We start from the raw sequence: 24,624 nt of genomic DNA on the forward strand, positions 1-24,624 counted from the left end.
CAGTTTAGGTATACTTTTGGATACAGTTCTACACTTCGATATGTATAAATCACTGATGTTGACGGTGGCTTCAATCATGAGTTATTTTCATTTCAATTAGCACAAATATCACGGAAGACAGATAAAATCTCACGGTAGAAGCTCTGACGAATGTGCTTCTAGTTAAATCTTCATGGTATTTGCAATGATGAAATGTGCCAATGTCACCCTTTAAAACAAACTTGACATTTATGATGACATTGCCAAATTGCCATTACAAATGCCTGGCAGCTTTGACCTACTAAAACTTTTCTCAGAGTATTTTGACTACGGCTAGATTGGCTAATCTTCAGTCAATCGATAAACGATTGAACAGAAATTGGCAACAAATTCCCCTAAATTTAGTACGGGCCTGATCCTGAATGGCTAGGGGCACCATAAGAGGAGCTCACAGACCCTCCAGAGATACCACCACCAATGGCACCACCGGAAATACCACCGATACCTCCAATTGATCCTCCAATACCACCCCCAATCAATCCACCGCCGATAGATCCACCTCCGATAGATCCACCTCCAATAGATCCACCCCCGATACCGCCTCCGATTGATCCACCTGCGATACCACCAATAGAACCTCCCTCCTTCTGTGCCTTATACTTAATGAAGTACACCTCAGGCTTAGAAGGTTGGGTCGGTGCAGCCGTTGGTATACTTATATCACCCTGGTGCTCAGGTTTCTTAACTAACACATATACAATCGTCTTCTCTTCATTCTGAGCGGTTGCTGGTATCACAGGGGTGATACGAGCTGGTGGGGACGGGGCTTTGATGAAGATAATCTTATAGTGCTTCTGAGGAACACCTCCGCTTAAAACCAGTGGGCGTTGTTCCTCAGTGTCTGGTGGTGGAACGTGGACGTAAATGTGTTTTTGGACGATGGCACCGCCGGTGAAGCTGGAACTGCCGAAACCACCGCCAATGCTGCCTCCGCCGAATCCGCTACCTGATAGATAGATAAGATCTTTATTTGAATGCTGCAGTAATACGCAATTGGGTAGTAAAGTTTTTTGACGATAGGCAAATAATATATTTTTCTGATAGAAGGTTATATTGATCACGAAAATGTGCCTCTTTTATTTTCCCTTTTCGTCAACAGTGGCACCAAAATGACGTTTGTAAAATATAATGTCAGATGAGGTGACAATGCCTTTGTGCGTAAACAAAAGGGTTCCGACTCTATACTCTAACCCTTTTCAGTAAAGCACTGATCTGTCGGTACCCAGATCATGTTACAGTTAAATAGGGAGTTTACAAGTTTCTAATGGGGTGGCAACGCGCATGTGACACTCTTTGAGTTGCAGGCGTCCATAGGTTACAGTGACCGCTTTCCATCAGGCGGACCGTATGCTTGTTTGCCACCGACGTAGTATAAAAAAATGAAGAAATAGAATAGAATTAGGCTCATACAACAAGACAGAAAAAGTATTAAGTGCCACGAAATGCTCAGCGTGTTTCTGGTGACAGTGGTGACTCCAGGGCTGATCTTCCGATGAGACCATCAAGTGAGAAAGATTCACGGAGGGTAAAAGACAGAGTAAATACAAAACACATGACAAGAAAAGTGGTCAAACAGTTAAATAGTAATAAAAGTGAAACGTTATAAGAAAAATAACAACACTGTGATAAATTGACAATGTAATAAGATTTTTCAAAAATTTCATTTTTGGCATAAGCTTTTATCGCTGACTGTGCCTGCCTTTCAACAATCATTTACTGCTTTCCGAGACGTTTCTAAAAACCCCCTTACTCAATGGGGATACGACGTCACGTGATTTACATATGTGTGCAAAACTTCAGCTCAATCGGAAACCGGGAAGTGGGTCAAATTTAGCTTCTAAAATCACTGTCAATAGAAATTATCAACAATGTAAACAAACCATTTTATAAAATATCAATATTCTAGCACAATTTTATTATTTTAAAGGTTGAGGATCATAATGTGATATGAATTGATTAAATAACACATGGATTTGGCCAGTATCTGATGAGTTAGAATGGAAATTAAAGACATTTTGTCTACAAGATTTGTTTACATTGTTCACAAATTCTATTTGCGACTTTACGTTTTGACCCAAACTAACATAGTAACAAGGCAAGTTAAATAAAAGCTTGTAAAAATCAAGCAAAGTGAAAATGCGAAATGTGTGTACCTCCAGAAGAAAATCCACTGCCGAATCCACCGCCAAATCCACTGCCAGAAGAGAATCCACTGCTGCCAGAGAATCCACTGTTGAATCCGCTGCCACCAGAGAAGCCGCCGGATGAGAAACCGCCAAGACCACCGGAGATAACTCCACCGCCAGGGGCGTTATAGGAGTACCCGGCTTCGGGCCTCGCGTAGCTGAGCGCTGCTACGGCAGCTAGTATCTGTGAAAACAATACAATACAATTACAATACAATACAATTTATTCGCGATAAACAAGCATAACAGATAAACACATTCGAAGCAAAACAACAATACAAACAATTTTTCCCCTCACTAGCTCGGAAACACGTGTTTTGTCGTCCTTTAATACCAGCGGGTAAAAACGCATTTTATCCTAGTGGTGGTTTATTCAAGGTCAAATTACTTTACCCACTAGTGTGGGTAAAGTAATTTGACCTTGAATAAAGACAAACTAACTGCTTTAAAATTGATAAAAGTAGGTGAATCTCGTAATAAAGATGATTTATCACCTGTGGAACTACTGGAAGCAGTAATAAACGCATTTTTTGCGTTGTAGTTTCCTCGCTATAAGTAGTGAGGGGAAAAGTTTTGTATTTTATGTATGTTACTTCTCGTGTGTTAAAAAACTCGCAAGTTCAGGCTCGTTTTTCAATTCCACACTCGGCGTTAAAAATAAAATACAACTTTGTCCCCTTGTAATCCTTGTATAACAAATAACTATTTTAAATAGTAAAAAAAAACACAGCATCAATAATAGTATTTTATGCGACTGGTGGTTAAAAGAGGTCAAAAAAGGTGAGTGGCGTGGGTAACAATTTGAGGCGAAGCCGAAAATTGTTAATAAAGACGCCACGAGCATTTTTTGACTCAGTTAAACACCGTTGCATACAATACTTTTTCTACGACCAAGCACTTATTTTGAAAGAAAATTATAAATTCAACAAATACCTACTTTCAGTCATCTTAGTTATCTAGTGGACCGCCTACCATTTTGAATATGCAGTTTGAGTGCAAACATGAAAATAAAACTGTCTATGGTATGGTTCTTTGAAGCCTGGCCACTAAGACGAATCGAGCCGAGTTGAATCGAGTTCTCATACATTTGAATGCGATTCGACGCGTCGCCAATGAACGCAGCAGAAAACGAAGGAGTCTCGACTCTGCGAATTGGTTTGTTAAGTTGGTAGCAATGTATTTACTGAACTGTAACAGCTATATCGTGCTACTGCTACTAAATGTTTTCAGGGTATAGACTAGATAGACTTGTCCTGACATCTTTTATGTAGGGTTTTAAAGTCCTATGCACGACCTTGTAACTCACGAATAACAGTACGGGAGTAGAAAAAATTGTTTATCACGTAATGATCTCGCCTCAGTATAATGATAATTGATAACCATAAGGTCAGCTCTGATCTTTCGGTGAGACCGTTTGTGGGCTACGGACGCAAAACGAAAAGAAATTGTTTTCAGAAAAAGATGCTTAGTTATACCTGCAGGCCTATGATGCTTGCAATTTTGTCACTTATCTTATCTACGTGGATAAAGCATCCGTCACGTTCTGGCGAGTATGATGGCAGTGTGAGAGTGACAGGTGTCTTATCCACGTTGATTAGTGATAAAGTTGCGTGAATACCAGCCTGCCTAGGAAAGTTTTGTGTAGAAAATCAGTGGGTTATGTAAAAGTTCAGGTGAATTTGGATCATTGTTGCGCGTAGTTATTAAGATCTTATCCCCTTACTTATTCATAAATGTTTGAGTATCTACTATAAGTCGACAACCCGATAAAATTCGATTTCTATAGTATCAATTCTCTTTTCATCATCGCACCGCTCGCCATCGACAGGGCGCTCATCCACACACCTTACAACCTAAATGGTCGCGCACCGTGCGGTTTCAGAAGAATTTCCTCCCACGAACGCTCCGGCTGTGGAATGAGCTCCCTGTCGAGGTATTCCCGATGAACTACAGTATGGGGTTCGTCATAAAGGAGTGTACAAGTTTCTAATGGGTCGGCAACGCGCACGTGACACCCCTTGAGTTGCAGGCGTCCATAGGTTACGGTGACCGCTTTCCAACAGGCGGGCCGTATACCTGTTTGCCACCGACGTGGTATAAAAAAAAATCAATAAAGGGACAAACGATTATGCATATCAGACTATAATAGATACCAAAAATGTACCCCACCCTGTTATAGCGCGAGTAACCCCATTGCACACACAATATTTCAATCAAAAGTTTTACAAATTAATCGAAACTTTTAAATCGATTATTTGACTTGATAAGTCGACAATCGATATATTTTTTAAAATTAAAATTGAATTCACGTTTATGGTTCAATTTTGACTTATCAAGTCCTTCACGCCATGCGCGGCAATGAACCACAAAATTAAATCACTACTTGGCAAAAAACTCTTTTAATTCTTATTTCCCAAACTATGAGTGTCACTCAATAACTTTTCAAAGTGTTTCCTTCTTAGTTATAAGAAAAACAATGAAGTAAAAGAACAATTTCACTGATGCAATCAAATCAAATTTTTCACACAAATAGTACCGGCGGCCTCAAATTTGGCAAATCAATTATCAAATTACAAAACACATCGTGACATTCCCCCGATTACAACTATACAATTACGTATAAATACAAACTTTTAAACACCGTCACATAAAGTCATAGTTCACGTATCACTTTCACAACACCATGGACCAATAAATAAAATAATTATAGACTGTCAACCCACTTGATCAGCGTGTAACCCAATCGCTGGTTAACTAGCGAAAACACAGATGTCGCGACGAATGAAAACTCTAATGCTGAACAATTTTCAGGTAAATATCTCTTGACTAGATTCACTGGAACTCTATTTTCAACTCCATTCGGATTTCGGAAGTAGTAGACTCTATTGCACAACACAAATGTATAACACAGAGTTTTAACCTTTTTCAAGCATAGTACATTTCATCGACCACATACGTGTCAACGTGATTTACAATTGATTGCAATTCAGGGTACAAATTAGATTAAACAATTCCAAAAAGTAACTCGCTTGAAATCTATCGCTAATACATCACTGTTTAATTTGGATTTTGTATGAGTTTCTTGATTGGCGGGGCATGGAAAAAAGTTACGGAATCTCGTCCAGCTAATCTTTAAGTAACTGAGAGAGATGTAAATTGTTGACTTTTCGTCTCATAGGACTTTTAGACATTTAGATTTTATTGTCATGTAGTGCACACTGGTATTAATAATTCCACTTTTTGCCGCTATATGTCGACTACTACAAAAATAACGCTATTAGGTTACGCACGGGTTATACAGTCTAATATTATTGGTATTTCACAACACCTACCAAAAATGTTCTCATGTTGACTCGTGGAGGGGTCGACAATGTATGACGATCCGACCGTGTTGTGATGCTTTTATACTGAGCTTTGCACCTCTCTCCGGTTTGGCAATTAGTAAGGATTACCTATAGTTTGATAATACCTGTCAAATTCGTCTTTTAGGGCATTTTCGCGAAAAAAGATTCAAAAACTTTTTTTTCTAAAATAGGTAAATTTAATGATTTTCCTACTCAGAATCACGAGCCCTTTTGATCTGGAAAAAACCGGCCAAGAGCGTGTCGGGCCACGCTCAGTGTAGGGTTCCGTAGTTTTTCGTATTTTTCTCAAAAACTACTGAACCTATCAAGTTCAAAACAATTTTCCTAGAAAGTCTTTACAAAGTTCTAGTTTTGTGATTTTTTTCATATTTTTTAAACATATGGTTCAAAAGTTAGAGAGGGGGACGCACTTTTTTTTCCTTTAGGAGCGATTATTTCCGAATGAATATTATCAAAAAATGATCTTAGCAAACCCTTATTCATTTTTAAATACCTATCCAAAAATATATCACACGTTGGGGTTGGAATTAAAAAAAATATCAGCCCCCACTTTACATGTACGGGGGGTACCCTAATAAAACATTTTTTTCCAATTTTTATTTTTGCACTTTGTTGGCGTGATTGATATACATATTGGTACCAAATTTCAGCTTTCTAGTGCTTACGGTTACTGAGATTAACCGCGGACGGACGGACGGACGGACGGACGGACGGACGGACGGACGGACGGACGGACGGACAGACAGACATGGCGAAACTATAAGGGTTCCTAGTTGACTACGGAACCCTAAAAAGCGTCCCAAATGTAATTTTTCCACTTCGTTACCATTTTTCAAACACTTTGTGCAGGCGGTTACAAAGTGGGACAATTTTTTTCCTCTTCTTTTTTGTCCTAAGATCGAAAGGGGTCGTGATTCTGAGTATGAAATAGTACATTACGATACAAGTGCGTAAAAAAGGAAGTTCGAAACGAGTGGCGATAAATTAAAACACGACCGAAGGGAGTGTTTTAAATCGACACGAGTTACGAATTTCCTTTTCGCACGTGTATCGTACGACGTTTTTCAGTACAGATGAGTCTCCGAAGTTTCAACCTAGCATATAATGAACCACTTCTCGCACTAGTGTAAGTTCAGGATTCTATTCTCGAACTATTCGCTTCGCTCGTGGTTCAACTATAACCTTTCACTTGCTCGTTTTTCAATTCCACACTCGGCGTTAAAATACATCCTTGCACCCTTGTATAACAAATAACTATTATTATTCTGCACAATATTCTAGGTTTTATTACCCTCTTTGTTCCCGTAGGTGTCGTAAAAGTCGACTGTAGGGTATGGGTCACTGCATTATCATCAATTTCGATTTTTTCAACCCCTAATTTGATAAGACTGACGCTGAAACTTTAGCAGTTTCATATGCTCTACCTACCCCTTTTGGAAATACAGACGTGTATGTAAATACACGATAAGTATAAAACTTGTGTTTTCTTATTTAATTTTAGAAATCCTGCACCAAACTAAGCTTTCTGTTTAGCCCAATGGTTGACTGGTAGAGAATAACTCATGGCGTTAAGTCCGCCATTTGTACTCTTTTTTTTGTAAATTTGTGCAATAAAGTTTAAATAAATAAATTAAACAAATAACTATCTAACTAAATATATAAAAGAAGAAACTGACTGACTGACTGACATATCAACGCACAGCCGAAACCACTGATTCTACGGATTCCTTTGGCATATAGGTTCCTTACAAGGTAATAAAGGCGCACTAAGAAAGGATTTTCAAAATTCACCTCTTAAGGGGGTGAAATGGGGGTCCAAAGTTTGAATTCTTTTAGTACGCAGGCGAAGCCGCGGGTCAAAGCCAGTTACTAATACTGTGAAAGTGTTCATTTTATTCATTAGCATCTTTTTTAAATATAATTAATACAAAATGATGCAAATTTTGCACAAATATATGCGCCACCTAATGCAACCAGTGTTTTGGTCACCGTATAATAGGTTAAAAGTCTAGATTGTTACGAAAACGAATATATATGCAGCATGTGAAATTTGCAATATCTACCACCTTATATCATGAACTAGCTTTTGCCGGAGGCTTCGCTCGCATTAAATTCGGAAATTGTGGAGTGCTCCATACGTGAATGTGCACGAGAAAACGTCCCACTTTGTCGATTGTTATAAAGCCGCTTTGTGAGTTTATTCATATAAAGATACAAATAAATCTCGCCTTAATGGTAACCGACAAAGTGGGACGTTTTACTAAACACACTCATACAAACTTCAACCCCCCATTTTAGAGAAGGTATAGAAAGAGACAAAAAGTAGCGCATGTCACTCGCCATCTCTTCAACTATCTTAAATAAGTTTTTTTTGCAAAAATTTCATTTTTGACACAAGCTTTTACCGCCGACTGTACCTTAATTTCTTTGAACAGTCATCTACTGCTCTCCGAGACGTTTCTAAAAACCCCCTTACTCGATGGGAATACGACGTTTCCTATGACCACCTTTCTGCTCCATCATCAGATCAGCTCCATCATACCATAATATTGCATTGTCACGTGATTTACATATGTGTGAAAAATTTCAGCTCAATCGGAAACCGGGAAGTGGGTCAAATTTAGATTCTACGTTTTGACCCAAACTAACATACTAACAAGGCAAGTTGAATAAAAGCTTGTAAAAATTACGTCAATGCGTCGCTCCGTTTTGCCGTGAAAGACGGACAAACAAAACAGACACACACACACACACACACACACACACACACACACACACACACACACACACACACTTTCTCATTTATAATATTAGTATGGATATAAGTATGGACTCCCTTAGTAAATCTAAGTCTGTTAACCTTTCACACTAACTATAACCTAACCACAAAATAAACATTTTGAAAAAACCCCCGACCGCGACATAGAAAACCAATTTTCATGAAACATGGCTAAGAACACTCCTCATTGTACGAGTACCATACCTTTTAGTTTGTAAGTCGGTTAAACATGGCCGTTTATAAAACATTTAAATACGTCTCATCCATCAACATTGGCTCAGTAATTTCGACATGAAGAGAAATATGATAATTACATAATACAGACAATAGATCTAAGGGCCTCCGATGGCTATAAGTGACGCTATTGTATTAGACCCGGCATACCAAGCAAGAGGTCATGGGTTATCAAAAAATTGTTTATAATATTTGAGTTCATATTTTTGAGCGTAAAATGACCATGCTCAAAGGTTCACTTTATTGGCTCACTTTATTGTAAACAAACACCTATGTATACCCTATCTTTCGCAAATAAATGACTTATGACTTATGACTTCAGTTAGAGTAAGTTTAGATTTATGTTATGTCAAAGAGTAATACCTAGATAGAGTATTATACATATATGACAACGCGCTAATGTTGCGGAATTTCTTTTTTTAATTAGAACTACCTATTTTCTTCATACTATACTGAACTGTCACTGCATATATAAAAAAAAACCGCCTTCAAAAAGAGCCCCATTACAAAACACGGAGAAACTAAAAAGCAAAAAATAATAAACCTTTGAATTCAGATTTCTTATCGGATTGCAATAATCTAAACATCCAAATTATAAACAAATCAATTATTGATTTAAACTTTCACGATTATTACACATAATTATTTTCTTTGTATCAAGCTAAGAATATGGGCCAAATTGTCAAAACTGAGGTTCAAAAGTTTTAAGCCTGTGTCAAGAGAATGGCAGTCTATGCACTGTGATTACACATTTTACTTTGACAGTAACTCTCTATAATACTCGATCCTCTTTGTATCAAGCTAAGAATAAGGGCCAAATTGTCAAAACTGAGGTTCAAAAGTTTTAAGCCTGTGTCAAGAGAATGGCAGTCTATGCACTGTGATTACACATTTTACTTCGACAGTAACTCTCTATAATACTCGATCCTCTTTGTATCAAGCTAAGAATATGGGCCAAATTGTCAAAACTGAGGTTTAATAGTTTGAAGCCTGTGTCAAGAGATGGCAGTCTATGCACTGTGATTACACATTTTACTTCGACAGCAACTCTCTAATCCTCGGTCCTCTTTGATCTGTCTAAAACTCGAAGACCCTTTTGTAAGCTCACGCCTTTTGTGCTCGTAGTTTTTCGTCATAGCATTTAATAACTCTTCATTGTTGACATCAATAAGACCACCTGCAGAGAATTAACTCATTGGCGTATACAGAGTCGCACCGCTAGGCACTCGCACCACAAAGAGCGAGAGCTATGAGCTAGCGGCAATTGTAACGACCAAAAGATAATAGCTCCCGTGTAAATAAAGGCACAGTATAATATAGTATTTTATGCAACAGGCGTTTAAAGGAGGTCAAAAAAGACAAGTGGCGTGGGTAACAATTTCAGGCGGAGCCGAATTTTTTTATTAAGATGCCACGAGTATTTTTTGACTCAGTTAAACACCGTTGCATACAATACTTTTTCTACGACCATGCACTTAGTTTTTAATAGTTTTCTTGAATAACTTTCGTGAAATTCACACTGTTTCCTATATTTTGACGCAAAGGTTTGCACTGTCAGCTCAGCTGCCCAAAGCCTTCCCACGCACGCGCGCAGTATCTTTATAACAAGGCGTTGCCATGGTTACAGAGTCAAACAATGCGTTTTCAGTTTTTTTCGATACTGCGCGCATGCGCGGATAGCCGGCGGACGCTGGCTTTGGGGAATAGACTTTTATGTAGGGTTTTAAAGATCTATGCACGACCTTGTAAATGACAAATAACAGTTCGGGAGTAGAAAAAAGAGTACTATCGTACAGTATGGCCACTCCCGCTCCCCGCTGAAAGTGCCGCTCACCCCTCTTACCGCACAGTTACCGCCTGTCAAAAAGCGAACAGTCGACCTATCATATTTTACTCATACAAACATAGTACGCGTTCACCTACACGAGCTTAGACTGTGTGCTAAGAACGCGCCTCTTTCATATATTTGATCGCCAGTGTCCGAGGTGTGATAAAAGAGAGAGTGAGCGATTTATAGTTCATCGCCGAGCGATATATACTCGCTCGCTCTGTCATCCCGCTTCTTTACACGGGAGCGACTATCTTTTTATTAGGATTCCGTAGTCAACTAGGAACCCTTATAGTTTCGCCATGTCTGTCTGTCCGTCCGTCCGTCCGTCCGTCCGTACGTACGTGTGATATAGTGTTGGATAAGTATTTAAAAATGAATAAGGGTTTACTAAGATCGTTTTTTGATAATATTAATAATTTCGGAAATAATCGCTCCTAAAGGAAAAAAAGTGCGTCCCCCCCCCTCTAACTTTTGAACCATATGTTTAAAAAATATGAAAAAAATCATAAAAGTAGAACTTTATAAAGACTTTCTAGGAAAATTGTTTTGAACTTGATTAGGTTCAGTAGTTTTTGAGAAAAATACGGAAAACTACGGAACCCTACACTGAGCGTGGCCCGACACGCTCTTGGCCGGTTTTTATAATCTTTTATTCTACTTGCCTTGTTAGTATGTTAGTTTGGGTAAAAACGTAGAAGCTAAATTTGACCCACTTCCCGGTTTCCGATTGAGCTGAAAATTTTTCACACATAATGTAAATCACGTGACAATGCAATATTATGGTATCATGGAGCTGCGGGCCGATTTTTGAGTCTCACGCGTTCGAATTCAGAAAATTGTCACTGAAAATAATAAGCAAGTCACCGTTTTGGACCGGTATTTTAGTAACAAAATCCCGTATGCGAGATTTAAAAATCGCCCCCCTGATCTGATGATGGAGCAGAAAGGTCATAGGAACTCTGTTATGAAATGTATCCCCATCGAGTAAGGGGTTTTTAGAAACGTCTCTTAGATGACTGTTGAAAGAAACGCACAGTCGGCGATAAAAGCTTGTGCCAAAAATGAAATTTTTGCAAAAAAACTTATGTCCGTTTATATCGCTTCGTGCATATCAAAGATATCTACATAGCTAAGGCACTGGTCCCACCGCGAGCTAGTAAGCTATGAGCTATCGGCTATAAAAACGAACAAAAGATAAGCACTCCCGTGCAAATAAAAGAGACACGGCGATATTGATAGCTCACCGCTGGGCGAGTAACTAGAAACATCGCCGTGTCTCCTCTATTTACGCCGTGGCTTGCGTGGGCGACGGTCGCGCGATGGTCACGCGACGGCGTTGCGACGCATACGAAATCAAACCTTATCGATATGGAAGTAGACGATGCGACGGCGACCGTCGCCTACGCAAGACACGGCGTTACACGGGAGTGATTATCGTTTGTTCGTTTTTATAGCCGATAGCTCATAGTTTACTAGCTCGCGGTGGGACCAGTGCCTATGATACACAACACGACAACATTTTACCATAATATATATATACTTTTTTTCTTTCTCTTATGTTTAACATAAATTGTAACGAATTTTCATGAAATAAAAGGCTTTTTATTTTATTTTTTATTTATTTACTAGCTTTTGCCCGCAGCTTCGCTCGCGTTAAATTCGTAAATTCCGGAATGCTCCATACGAACTTCCTCCTCCCATTTTAGGGAAGTGGGGGGTTAGAAAGAGACAAAAAGTAGCCTATGTCACTCTCCATCCCTTCAACTATCTCCACTTAAAATATCACGCCAAATTAGTCGCTCCGTTTTGCCGTGAAAGACGGACAAACAAACAGACACACACACTGTCCCATTTATAATTGTGTAATTTTCTTTGTGTAAATAAATAAATAAAAAAATAAAAATAATATTATAATTATATAATATTAGTTTGGATATCGCCGACAGCTATCGCCTACACGCTTTTAGTGAGACCAGTGCCCCATTACGAGATGTCAAACGGCCATCTTGCTTGACCTTTGCGTGTTATATAACATACGGTGTTACATTCGGCGCTCGACCACCGCTGGTGTCGCTAGCCAGTTATTAATTTGTGTGAAATTTTAAAATGTGAAGTAGTGTTTGATTGACAATATGTATAGAGGTGTTTGTAATAAATTCTTCACGTCGTGTGGGGGTGAGAATGGTGTGATTAATAAGCTTCTTTACTAATTTTAACTTCTGATTAGCAGAAACGTCTGCAATCGATGCCACTAGGCTTAGAATAAATTTAAAAGTGGAAAATGTCTGCCTTGGGTGAGACTTGAACTCACGGCCTCTGGTTAGCGCATCGTAACTGGTGAATTTCCAATATGACTTGGAACTCCGGTTGCCGTTTAAGAAGTTTTAACACTCTTACGGTAGATGTCGCTACGGGTCCCATTGACCTTAGTACTGGAAAATTTCGCTGGCTTGGTTGAAGTCTTGGTGGCTCAGTTGGCAGAGCGCTGGAATATTGATCCAGAGGCCGTGAGTTCAAGTCTCACCCAAGGCAGACATTTTCCACTTTTAAATTTCTTCTTTACTAATGTACAGAACTAGAGACATAAGCAAAAGCTTATGATGTACAGTCAACCAATAGGAACCCTAGGCCACTCTACAACCATGTCAAAATGACAAGCAGTAAGAGATTTCTTACAATCTAATTTATAACGTCACTATGACATAGTTCTACAGTGGCCTAGGGTTCCAATTGGTTGACTGTATCTATGATATTTCCATTGTCCTGTCTCGAAATGTTGTCAATAAAATATATTATTTGTGCCGTTTGTATATCCGAGGTCTTTATAGAGAGTACGTCGTAGACGTCGCATCGGACCGATAGATGGCGCCATCGTTCGTTGTAAGTCGCTCCGGCGTCTCACCGCCGCGATGTTGGTAGTCCCGTTTTTCCCCACCTGCAACACAAGGCCCCCCGCGCCCCGACTCGCCACCAGCCACCCTCATTGTTTCGTCGAACGCCGAAGTGACCGGTTGTCGCGTATTCCGTTCGAACATTTTTACAGCATGGTGTCTCGAAATTAATCTTTTAGTTTCTATTTCCTTGTTATTTCTGGTCAAACCAGAGTTATTCGTGTTTTTATTTAAAAAGTGGCTTATAACGTTTCGGAATTATGAAATTTTTCAATTTCATCCGTCAATTCTTTCTTCCCTTTTAATTTGCGCTCGTTCGTCTTGAATAATGAGATATATTATGCCTCGCTAGCGATCATTATTCGTCTTTCGGGGTTCTCACTATAGAAATGAACGAGCGGTGCTTTATGATTCTACCCACTTTTTTGTAAGAAAGTTCCATGCTGCAAAAATCGTTACCGTTAATCAGTTTTCTTTTAAACTATTCGCATTTCCGAGACTAAAGTAGGAAGTGTTATCCGCGTATTAAAAGTTTCGCGCGAGAATATAAGCGGTAACGTAGGTAAGTTGCTCCGCCGGGGACCACGTGCTCCGGGGACCACGTGCTCCGGGGACCACGTGCTTCGCGACCGCGGGCTGCGCGACCTGCGGGCTGCGGCGGCGGCGGCGGCGGCGGCGGGCGCGGTGGAGGAATACCGCGCTCCAAGGAGGTTTAAATTTCTCCGACGAATGGGTGAGCAGATTCATATTATTTTAGAAAGAACATGTTCGGTTTCCGATTCGGTGCGGAGGCCCCAAGCCACGTGTCGGCGCCGAAACTTACTGTAGCGCTGCGATAGCGCCGCTGACCGCGGCAGTGTTGTCCGCCGCGTCGGCGCCGCCGAGGTTGCGTAGAAATGCCTCCTCGTTAACGATGGCCATCTCTGCGGTGCCGCCGAACAACGTTGTGGCCGCCACATAGGCGTCGCGTGCGACGCTGTAAGTATGTCTGCTGCTGCCCCGACGCGAGCGCCGTGCCGTTAGTGATCAGTCGTCAATACGCAGGCTACCAGCGCGGCCACCTTCTGCCCCCGCCACAACGCCGCGAGCCTGCTGAAGCTGTCCACCAGTATCGCTGGCCGCCACGCTTATGCTGGCGCCTCGATGGTGATGCAGAGCGTTCGTCTGCCGTGACAACGCCGCGATCCTGCTGAAGCTGTCCACCAGTATCGCTGGCCGCCACGCTTATGCTGGCGCCTCGATGGTGATGCAGAGCGTGCGTCTGCCTTGACAACGCCGCGAGCCTGCTGAAGCTGTCCACCAATATCGCTGGCCGCCACGCTTATGCTGGCGCCTCGATGGTGATGCAGAGCGTTCGTCTGCCGTGACAACGCCGCGATCCTGCTGAAGCTGTCCACCAGTATCGCTGGCCGCCACGCTTATGCTGGCGCCTCGATGGTGATGCAGAGCGTGCGTCTGCCTTGACAACGCCGCGAGCCTGCTAAAGCTGTCCACCAATATCGCTGGCCGCCACGCTTATGCTGGCGCCTCGATGGTGATGCAGAGCGTTCGTCTGCCGTGACAACGCCGCGATCCTGCTGAAGCTGTCCACCAGTATCGCTGGCCGCCACGCTTATGCTGGCGCCTCGATGGTGATGCAGAGCGTTCGTCTGCCGTTACAACGCCGCGATCCTGCTGACTGTCCACCTGCTGTAGCTGTCCACCAGTATCGCTGGCCGCCACGCTTATGCTGGCGCCTCGATGGTGATGCAGCGAGCTCATCTGCCGTGACAACGCCGCGATCCTGCTGAAGCTGTCCACCAGTATCGCTGGCCGCCACGCTTATGCTGGCGCCTCGATGGTGATGCAGCGAGCTCATCTGCCGTGACAACGCCGCGATCCTGCTGAAGCTGTCCACCAGTATCGCTGGCCGCCACGCTTATGCTGGCGCCTCGATGGTGATGTAGAGCGTTCATATGCCGTGACAACGACGCGAGACGCGACCCTGCCGAAGCTGTCCACCAGTATTGCTGGCCGCCACGCTTATGCTGGCGCCTCAGTGGTGATGCGGAGCGTAATACTGTTAACCGCTGCACAGGCGTCGCAATCCTTCTGCTGCGTCTGCCGTGACAACGCCGCAAGCTACTTGAAGTTTTCCACCGGTGTCGTCGGCCGACACGCTCATGCTGGCGCCTTGATGTCGCCTCGATCGCACGAGGTAAGATTGCAGACGCGGCGACCTTCATCGCGCCACCGAGCGCAATACTGCGGCTGCCGCGAAGGCGTCGCTAATTTTCCTGCCGCGTTTGCCGTGACGACGCCGCGAACTCTGTTGATGCTGTTCACCGATGTAGCTGACTGCCACGCTGGCGCCGGTGCCTCCCGCACTGACGGCGGCGACCTCGAGAAGGCCACCGAGCACGATACTGCGTGACGCGACAGGGCATCGAGACGCCTTTCGAGCTGACGACGGCCGTCTCAATCTCACCGCCGAACATAACAGCGTCTGCTGCAGTGACAAGCTGGTAAGATTGCTGATGTGGGCCCTTGATGCTGCTAGCCGCCACGCTGATAACGCCCGTCGCGCCTAAGATGTCACGCTCACCGCGAACACTGTCTTCCCCTACAATGGTGCCACGACCACGACTATCCAGGCTCCGTCTGCTACGGTATCGTTGCAGACTCTGTTGCTGACCAGGCTGATACTACCCTCCAATGTGACGCCGGGCGCCGCTATCAGCTGACATCCCGTACACTATGGTATCCACTCTTCTCTTTCCAGTTCCCGTGAAGTACGACTGTATTTACACTCTATTTTGACCAAGGACTCCTCCGTCGCCGAAGTGAGAACAGATAAATTCTTAAGATGCTACGTCCTAACGTGGTTTGGAGACCCATAGTTGAACGAGGTAAGACGTCAATAACCGGACGAGGAGCCGCACTGCTGCGAGGGTGTCCTGACGATGTTCGCGAGCTATCTAATCGGAGAGGCGCCTCGCGAGAAGACCCTGTGATTCCTGTACATCGCTCATTGTGTAGGTCAAAGACATCGTAAAGGTTTGCGGAATTAAAAAAAAAAATCCCTTTCAGAATGTCCAGATCTGAATTCGAGCCAGCGTCCTGCATCCTGAGCGTGCGTCTGTTTACCGGGCGGACACCAAAACCGATCGGCAATCTGGCCGCGGGGGTTCCAAGTACACGACGATTTCCCGGAGGCTTGTGGCGCCCCCTGTCCATTCGAGAGATTAACTTATTCGCCGAGCCTCTAATAAACAAATTGGGAAAAATAAACCTGCTTCGCCTTAGTGAACTTCAGATTCCAGCTCAAAGCGAAAGGGGCCAGGAACTCAGGAGTACTTCAGTAGTTATCATCTGGCTCGACTATACTCAATTAATATAGTGCTTGATTCGATCGTAGAACCTGATTTCATAAATTTCACAACTTTCGTGGTCTACAGAGGAAGGTTGCACCGCTGCAGTTTCCAGCATTACCTCGTACAACTGCCGATAGCTGTAGGCCAATCGCCCCTGTTTTGCTTGCATCTGCAGCCCGATAAGACCTTCAATAATCGGAACATTGTACGAAGTAAAGCTCTTCCGATGGAGAATAATCTTCAACAGGCGGTGGCGCTGGCGACTGAAGTGACATGCAGCCGGCTTAAGGTTCGCATAGCACTATATGCTATGCACAGTTCAGTTGTATGTTATGTTATGCTGTACGATGGCAGGACTACATCTCTTCCGTTACGAGTAACTACGACAGTAACTGCTGACTCCAACAGACTGTCGTACGAGGTCAGTATGCACCCCCTGGGAGCCAAGTAAGTGACCTTCGGTGACCTCGCCTTCTTCTGCTTCGCCCGTCATCGTACCTCTTCGTCTGCGAGAGCCCTGCATTACGCCGTACAACGGTACGTATTAAGCCTCCGCCACACATAAAGCGCATTCCGCTTCGCTATCAGCGCGCTGAATGCGCGTGCATTCCGCTCGCGTCCCGCGCGCGTTGCGCTCGCTATCAGCGCTCGTTCGTTCCCGCTAGCGCCCACTGGGCGCAACGCCAGCCTTAGTGCGGTGCACCGCCATTATTGCGCTCCGCCTACGCTCTTAAAGCGCGCATGTGTGGCGGTGTTAAATTCACCCCTTGACCTGCTACCACGACGTGTTCAGCAACCACCAGCGATGCGACACTGACGTCTCCACCTCTCAGTCTACTCTGTCGACCTTCATTGCACGAAGTAGAAATCCGTCGCATCGGGTTTTGGATTAGGTAATGGATTACCCTAAGAGTCAATGACTGACTTAAAGAAATCGACTGATACCTCCGTCCAGTGTAGTAGCAATCGACAGCGCTCGTACTTTTCATCTTCTAGGCTAGTCTTACCGAGCGATCGGTATCCTCAAATGCCCTCACTAAAAAGAGTTCAGAGTTCAGGAGTCTCGCTTGCAACCGCGCTCGCTTGACGCGAAATAGTCTGATCGAAAATACCAGTATTGTAACAAATAGCCCTTGGGCACGTGAGTGATGACCTTTTTCTGTGTTTGATATGGACGTAAGACGTTGGACTTTAAATAGTCATATCAAAGCTAATATTGATTTAGATAATTTTTACGAAGGGTTGACAAAAGCAGTATCAATTACGTTACCCTGCTACAGTACAGATAGTTACACTACTTTTACAGTTAATTTCCACACTTTGTGTCTGAAATTGGGTTTATAACCTGATAAAATAACGTGTCTGTTAATAATAATAGTGTATCTAAGGTTTTTGTATCTTGTTCAAGTCAGCCTCGCCTACATCTTTTTTTTTTTGGTTTTGATCTGCGATGTATAATAATGTCATTTCTCTAACTATTCGCTGACTAAAGCTAAACGTCATCACGAAAATCTCTTTATGCGTTTCTGGCACCGAGATATTCGCGGATCGAAGGCTATTTCGACTGATACATCTGTCAAATCGGTTCAACTGATTCACTTATTCTTCTATGCTATGCCATGCCAATAGGGCTACCAAAGGCTTGCGCGCCAGCTGACTCGCCACCAGGAGATAATAAACAGGTCTCTATAAAGACCTCGGATATACAAACGGCACAAATAATATAAAAATTTTACCTTCCAATAAAATTTGTATTATTTTGCCTGGTATATCCGAGGTCTGAGTGATGCCTTCCTGGTAGGCTTAATATACCGTCGGCACTTCTCCTCAACAATGAGGGTGGCTGGTGGCGAGTCGGGGCGCGGGGGGCCTTGTGTTGCAGGTGGGGAAAAACGGGACTACCAACATCGCGGCGGTGAGACGCCGGAGCGACTTACAACGAACGATGGCGCCATCTATCGGTCCGATGCGACGTCTACGACGTACTCTCTATAAAGACCTCGGATATACCAGGCAAAATAATACAAATTTTATTGGAAGGTAAAATTTTTATATTTTACTAAGATAGGTTGTAATAGCGATGAAAGAAATTTACACTGCCTACCTTTTCACTGAAGAGGTATTGGTCCATGAAAAAGCAAATGGGAAGAAGGGAGATCTTCCAATATCTTTAACTAACCTAACTATAATTTTTTTTTTAAACCCCACATAGTGCACCGATTTTCATGAAACATTGTTTATTGTTTATTGTTTATTTATTAAAGCTAAGACACTAAGATTTATTTATTAAAGCTATTTATTAAAGCTAAGACACTAAGAACATGGCTAAGATCACTCCCGACTAATTCAGCTTTAAAACAAAAAAAACTAAATCGGTTCATCCGTTCGAGAGCTACGATGCCACAGACGAACACACACACAGACAGACAGACACGTCAAACTTATAACACCCCGTCGTTCTTGCGTCGGGGGTTAAAAATAAAGCTCATCTTAGACATGTACTTTCTCTCCATCCTGACCTGGAGCACAGACTTCTTGGTCCTTGACAAAAGTTCAGAAATCCACCTTTGCGAGTTTCTGTCACTTCGCAATTTTATTCATAATAATAATAGGCCTTTGCATCTATAACAAATGATTTAAGCAGCATCCTTGCGACAATTTTCGAGAGAGGATCCCTCGTCAACACATACGGCAGGTGTATGCTCCCCTGATGGGCGGGGGTTAGAGGCTAGTTTTCTAGCAGCAAAGAATAATTTTAGATATAAAAATAATGTCAAATAATTCTCTTCATTGTCATCAGGCTGGCTGGAAGACCCTAGGCCGTTTCGTCCTCCAAGAAAAGGGCAGTACCGCCCCCATCCCAAGACATCGCGCCGCCATCGCAAGAATACAGCGTGGACTTAGCATCACACGGGGAGCTATAACAGGTTGGTACCTTCTAACCATCCGTGGCCTTCGAACCAACCCAACTTCCTAGCGAATGATTTGAAGAGAGGGAATTTTGCGCTCCATTGGGCAAAGTTTCAAGCTATACTTCAGATGCCTGTGAGCGACCATGTTTGGACATCCTGGCAGGGCCGCCATGTACGGATGGCATTAGAGAAACAACAGCTTCGATGAATATATGATTTATTCTGACGGATATTAGGCAAGGTACACAATTATATAAGCAGTGCTTACGTACTCCTTATATTGGCAAAAAATACATACTATACCACAGTAGCACATCTCGGACACTGGCGATCAAATATATGAAAGAGGCGCGTTCCTAGCACACATTCTAAACTCGTGTAGGTAAACGCGTACCATGCTTGTATGAGTGAGATATGACAGGTCGACTGTTCGCGTTTTTGACAGGCGGTAACTGTGAGGTAACCGAGAGGTGGGCGGCACTTTCAGCGGGGAGCGGGAGTGGCCATACTGTACGATAGTACTCTTTATTATACTGTGAGTAGGTTAAGAATGTTACTTACCAAATCTCTGTCTCTGTCTAGACTGTGAGATATAATTGTACTCCGTAATATAGAGATCCTCGTTATTTTTTCAGGCACCTCTCCCTTCCCGCTAGGAGGAGGTTTCATGTCGACAGAAGCGACAGAAGTGAAGCAACCTGTTCAAGCGGCATACAGCGACCCTTCTCACTGCCGGTAAGATATTTAAGCACCTATGTTTCCTATTTTTAACCGCCACCTCAAATCTCTCAAAGGTGGTTCTCAATTCGTCTGTATGTTTTTTTTATGTTTGTTCCACGATATCTCCGTCGTTACTGGACCGATTTTGAAATATATTTTTTTATTGAATGTCTATGCATACAGATTGGTCCCATTCTCAGAAGCCAGTTCTGATGATGGGATCCTGGAGAAATCGAGGGAACTCCTCAAATCTGAAAGGCACACATATGGTGATTTTTGTGTTTTTTAAGGAACAGCATGCATTTACGTACGGAACAGTGACATTTGGTGCAGTGGAACTGCTGATGATGGTCAGAACGGAACTCCTCAAACCTGAACGGCACGCTTATAGTGACTTTGGTATTTTTATAAGAATAGCATGCATTTAAGTTCAGAACAGTGACATTTATTTAGTTATGTTTGTTAAGAATATTGAGTTTTCAAGTCAAATTTTGTCAAGCTTCGATTTCTTATAATCGGATTCATGAGGAATTGAGGAAACTCCTCAAACCTTAACGGTATACGTATATTCATTTGTATTGCCATCAAATAATTAAAGTATTAAAAGCAGTTTTAAAAAATATCTACACATTTCTACATAATCCAACATTCACAAGTCGTTTTTTTCTTAAAAATTATATATGACATACCTATGTAACTTTGTCTCCAGTACAACTATTATAATAGTGCAAGTACTTACACGCTTCATCTAACCATGATACCTACCGGTGAGCGGAAAAAGGCCAACTTTCAGAACGCGGAGCTAAACAGAAAACTTATTTCTTGTGTGTACATGTACGTACGTGTTTGTGAGCGTCATGAATAAATGTCTTTTATCTTATCTTATCTTAAAACAAGAAAATAAAATTTCCCCTCACTAGCTCGGAAACACGTGTTTTATCCTTTAATGCCAGCGGGTAAAAACACAATTTATCCACTAGTGGGTAAAGTAATTTGACCTTGAATATAGTCAAATTAACCGCTTTAAAAATGATAAAAGTAGGTGATTCTAGTAATGAAGATGATTTACCACCTGTGGAACCACTAGAATCAGTGATGAACGCATTTTTTGCGTTGTAGTTTCCTCGCTAAGTTCAGGATTCTATTCTCGAACCACTCGCTTCACTCGTGGTTCAACTATAGAATCTTTTCAATTGCTCGTTTTTAGGGTTCCGTAGTCAACTAGGAACCCTTATAGTTTCGCCATGTCTGTCTGTCCGTCCGTCCGTCCGTCTGTCCGTCCGCGGATAATCTCAGTAACCGTTTGCACTAGAAAGTTGAAATTTGGTACCAATATGTATATCAATCACGCCGACAAAGTGGTAAAATAAAAAGTGGAAAAAAATGTTTTGTTAGGGTACCCCCCCTACACGTAAAGTGGGGACTGATTTTTTTTTCATTCCAATCCCAACGTGTGATAATTGTTGGATAGGTATTTAAAAATGAATAAAGGTTTACTAAAATCGTTTTTTGATAATAATATTAATATTTTCGGAAATAATCGCTCCTAAAGGAAAAAAAGTGTGTCCCCCCCCCCTTTAACTTTTGAACCATATGTTTAAAAAATATGAAAAAAATCACAAAAGTAGAACTTTATAAATACTTTCTAGGAAAATTGTTTTGAACTTGATAGGTTCAGTAGTTTTTGAGAAAAATACGGAAAACTACGGAACCCTACACTGAGCGTGGCCGGACACGCTCTTGGCCGGTTTTTTCAATTCCACACTAGGCGCTAAAATACAACTTTGCCTCCTTGTATAAAAAATAACTATTCTTGAACTATACTGTACTATTCTAAGGCTTTTTCCGAAATAAAAAGAATATTGACTTAAAGTCATATGTTGCATTATTTTACCGAGGGTGCGATTTTTTTGCTAAATCTTCATAATTTGATTTTCAGGAGAGTATCATCTACACCTTTAGGCAAAGGCATCGGACGGGCGAAAGGGCATTCTGAAAAAGATGTCCGCTCATTCATGCAAAGACGGGCTGCCTCAAGAGAGGTAAGTTAATAACACTTTACGAACGACGGGTACTTCGGCGGTCGGGGTGGTGTAGCGGTCGAACACGTCAGCCGCGATAGCTGGAGACCCGGGCTCGATTCCCGGCTTCGCCACCAGTGGGCTTGATCGCTTTTTCCTTAGTGTGTGGTATCTATTTCAGTTTATAATTTATATTATATATAGTAGTGTTACTACTTAAAAAAAACAAATCAAAAAATATTTAATAAAATAATTTGATTTGTTCCCTACATCGACTTTACAAAAGTTTATGCTATATTAAATACATATCGTTACTACTTTGAAAAAATCTCGTATCTCATGCTTCTCCTCAAAGTTAAAACGCAGTAAGTCTTTATGCATTCCATACATACTTACTACAATTTTCTTTTCATTAACAGACGAAGATACAAGTTTTTTTCAAAGTAGTGACGATATGTAACTCCGTATAGACGGATAAAGTCTAAGAAAATACGTACCTGAAAGCCCTAGAAAAAAGGTACGGTGGCCTAGATGGTGTTACACCTTTGGGGAACGCTCGGCTAGATGGCGCTAATATAATATTAATAAAAATGCGTTTATCACTGCTTCCAGTAGTTCCACAGGTGGTAAATCATCTTTATTACTAGATTCACCTACTTTTATCAATTTTAAAGCAGTTAATTTGACGTTATTCAAGGTCAAAGCTCAATGGTCAAATTAACTTCTTTAAAATTGATAAAAGTAGGTGAATCTAGTAATAAAGATGATTTACCACCTGTGGAACTACTGGAAGCAGTGATAAACGCATTTTTTACGTTGCAGTTTCCTCGCTGTAGTGAGGGGAAAAGTTTTGTGTTACACTCGGGTGCAAACGTATTTTACTTCTCGTGTGTTAAAAAACTCGCAAGTTCAGGATTCTATTCTCGAACCACTCGCTTCGCTCGTGAAACACATATCAAGCTAACAATATGGGCCAAATTGTCAAAACTGTGAGGTTCAAAAGTTTTAAGCCTGTGTCAAAAGACGTCAGTCTATGCACTGTGATTACACATTTTACTTTTACAGTAATTCTCTATAATACTCGATCCTCTTTGGCACACTAGTTAAATAAACTTTATAGTATAGGTGCGTCTATCGCACATCGCACTTACAAATAGTGCGAAAAAGACGGCTTGACCTTATATCGTTTATCACGCGATCGTGATTGCCTGCCTAGTTGCAACTCCGTTTCATCTGTTTTAAATCGTCAATCAATCAATCAATCAATCAATCAAAATATTTATTCGTAATAAATTTAAAACTACACAATATGCAAAAAAACAGTATTACTAAAACTACAAACGTACAATGGATTGATAAGTTTATCATGAAATGGTCCCGTCTCAGCATAATGCTGACCCGGAGGTCAGCGCTGATCTTCCGACGAGACCATTTGGAAGACCACAAACGCAGCCGCGCCACAGTATAATAAAGAGTACCTACTATCGTACAGTATGGCCACTACCGCTCCCCGCTGAAAGAGCCGCCCACCCCCTCTCGGTTACCTCACAGTTACCGCATGTCAAAAACGCGAACAGTCAACCTGTCATATCTCACTCACACAAGCACGCGTTCACCTACACGAGCTTAGAATGTGTGCTAGGAACGCGCCTCTTTCATATATTTGATCGCCAGTGACCGAGATGTGGCCGCGCGACACAGCCCCATCGTAATTCGAACGCATCCTTATTGAAGCGATCAACGCCATCTTGTCTACTATCTATGGCAGGGCATCATTGCGTCATTGTTGACAATGACGCAATGATGCCCTGCGTTGACAATCGTCCTCCCTGAATTTCGAATTTTGAACTTCAGGTCCACTCTGAAGGCGAGACCCAAGGTGGGTCCTTAGGAGCAGAGGCGCTGGCGGCGCAAGTGGCTCGTTTCAAGAGAGTCTCTTTAAGGAAACTACGGGCCTGGCGATCCTGAGTGTGGCAGGTAAGCGAGATTTCTCCTTCTAAATCAACTTTGGTTGCGGTGTGCTGATGACGGGAGGACTTACGGAACTAACTTGTTCCGTCTATTGTCCTTTGAGTCGTCGGCAACCCGAACCCTCCTTGGAACTTGTACACTCCTTTTTGCTGTGTACTTAACACAGCAAAAGGGAGTGTACAAGTTTCTAATAGGGTGGCAACGCGCATGTGACACTGTTTGAGTTGCAGGCGTCCATAGGTTACGGTGACCGCTTTACATCAGGCGGACCGTATACTTGTTTGCCACCGACGTAGTATAAAATATTTGACGACCGATCCCG

The 24,624-nt window shown here is 42.3% G+C and overlaps 1 protein-coding gene and 1 non-coding gene across 2 annotated transcripts in view; both read left to right on the plus strand.

The window, feature by feature from the left end:
• LOC125239766 (1-phosphatidylinositol 4,5-bisphosphate phosphodiesterase epsilon-1-like) overlaps nucleotides 1-24,624 on the plus strand; it is a 234,420-nt gene that overhangs the window by 207,525 nt on the left and 2,271 nt on the right. The window contains exons 40-43 of the mRNA XM_048147438.1: nucleotides 19,479-19,605; nucleotides 20,226-20,325; nucleotides 22,250-22,352; nucleotides 24,186-24,308. Of these exons, the coding sequence (XP_048003395.1) occupies nucleotides 19,479-19,605; nucleotides 20,226-20,325; nucleotides 22,250-22,352; nucleotides 24,186-24,299 (444 nt within the window). The 3' untranslated portion in view covers nucleotides 24,300-24,308. The remainder of the gene's footprint in view (nucleotides 1-19,478; nucleotides 19,606-20,225; nucleotides 20,326-22,249; nucleotides 22,353-24,185; nucleotides 24,309-24,624) is intronic.
• Nucleotides 12,894-12,966, plus strand: Trnan-auu. The gene has a single exon. It is a non-coding gene; the product is annotated as a tRNA-Asn (tRNA).

The sequence above is a fragment of the Leguminivora glycinivorella genome, chromosome 26, assembly GCF_023078275.1.
Source record: "Leguminivora glycinivorella isolate SPB_JAAS2020 chromosome 26, LegGlyc_1.1, whole genome shotgun sequence".
In the NCBI taxonomy this organism is placed as follows: domain Eukaryota; kingdom Metazoa; phylum Arthropoda; class Insecta; order Lepidoptera; family Tortricidae; genus Leguminivora; species Leguminivora glycinivorella.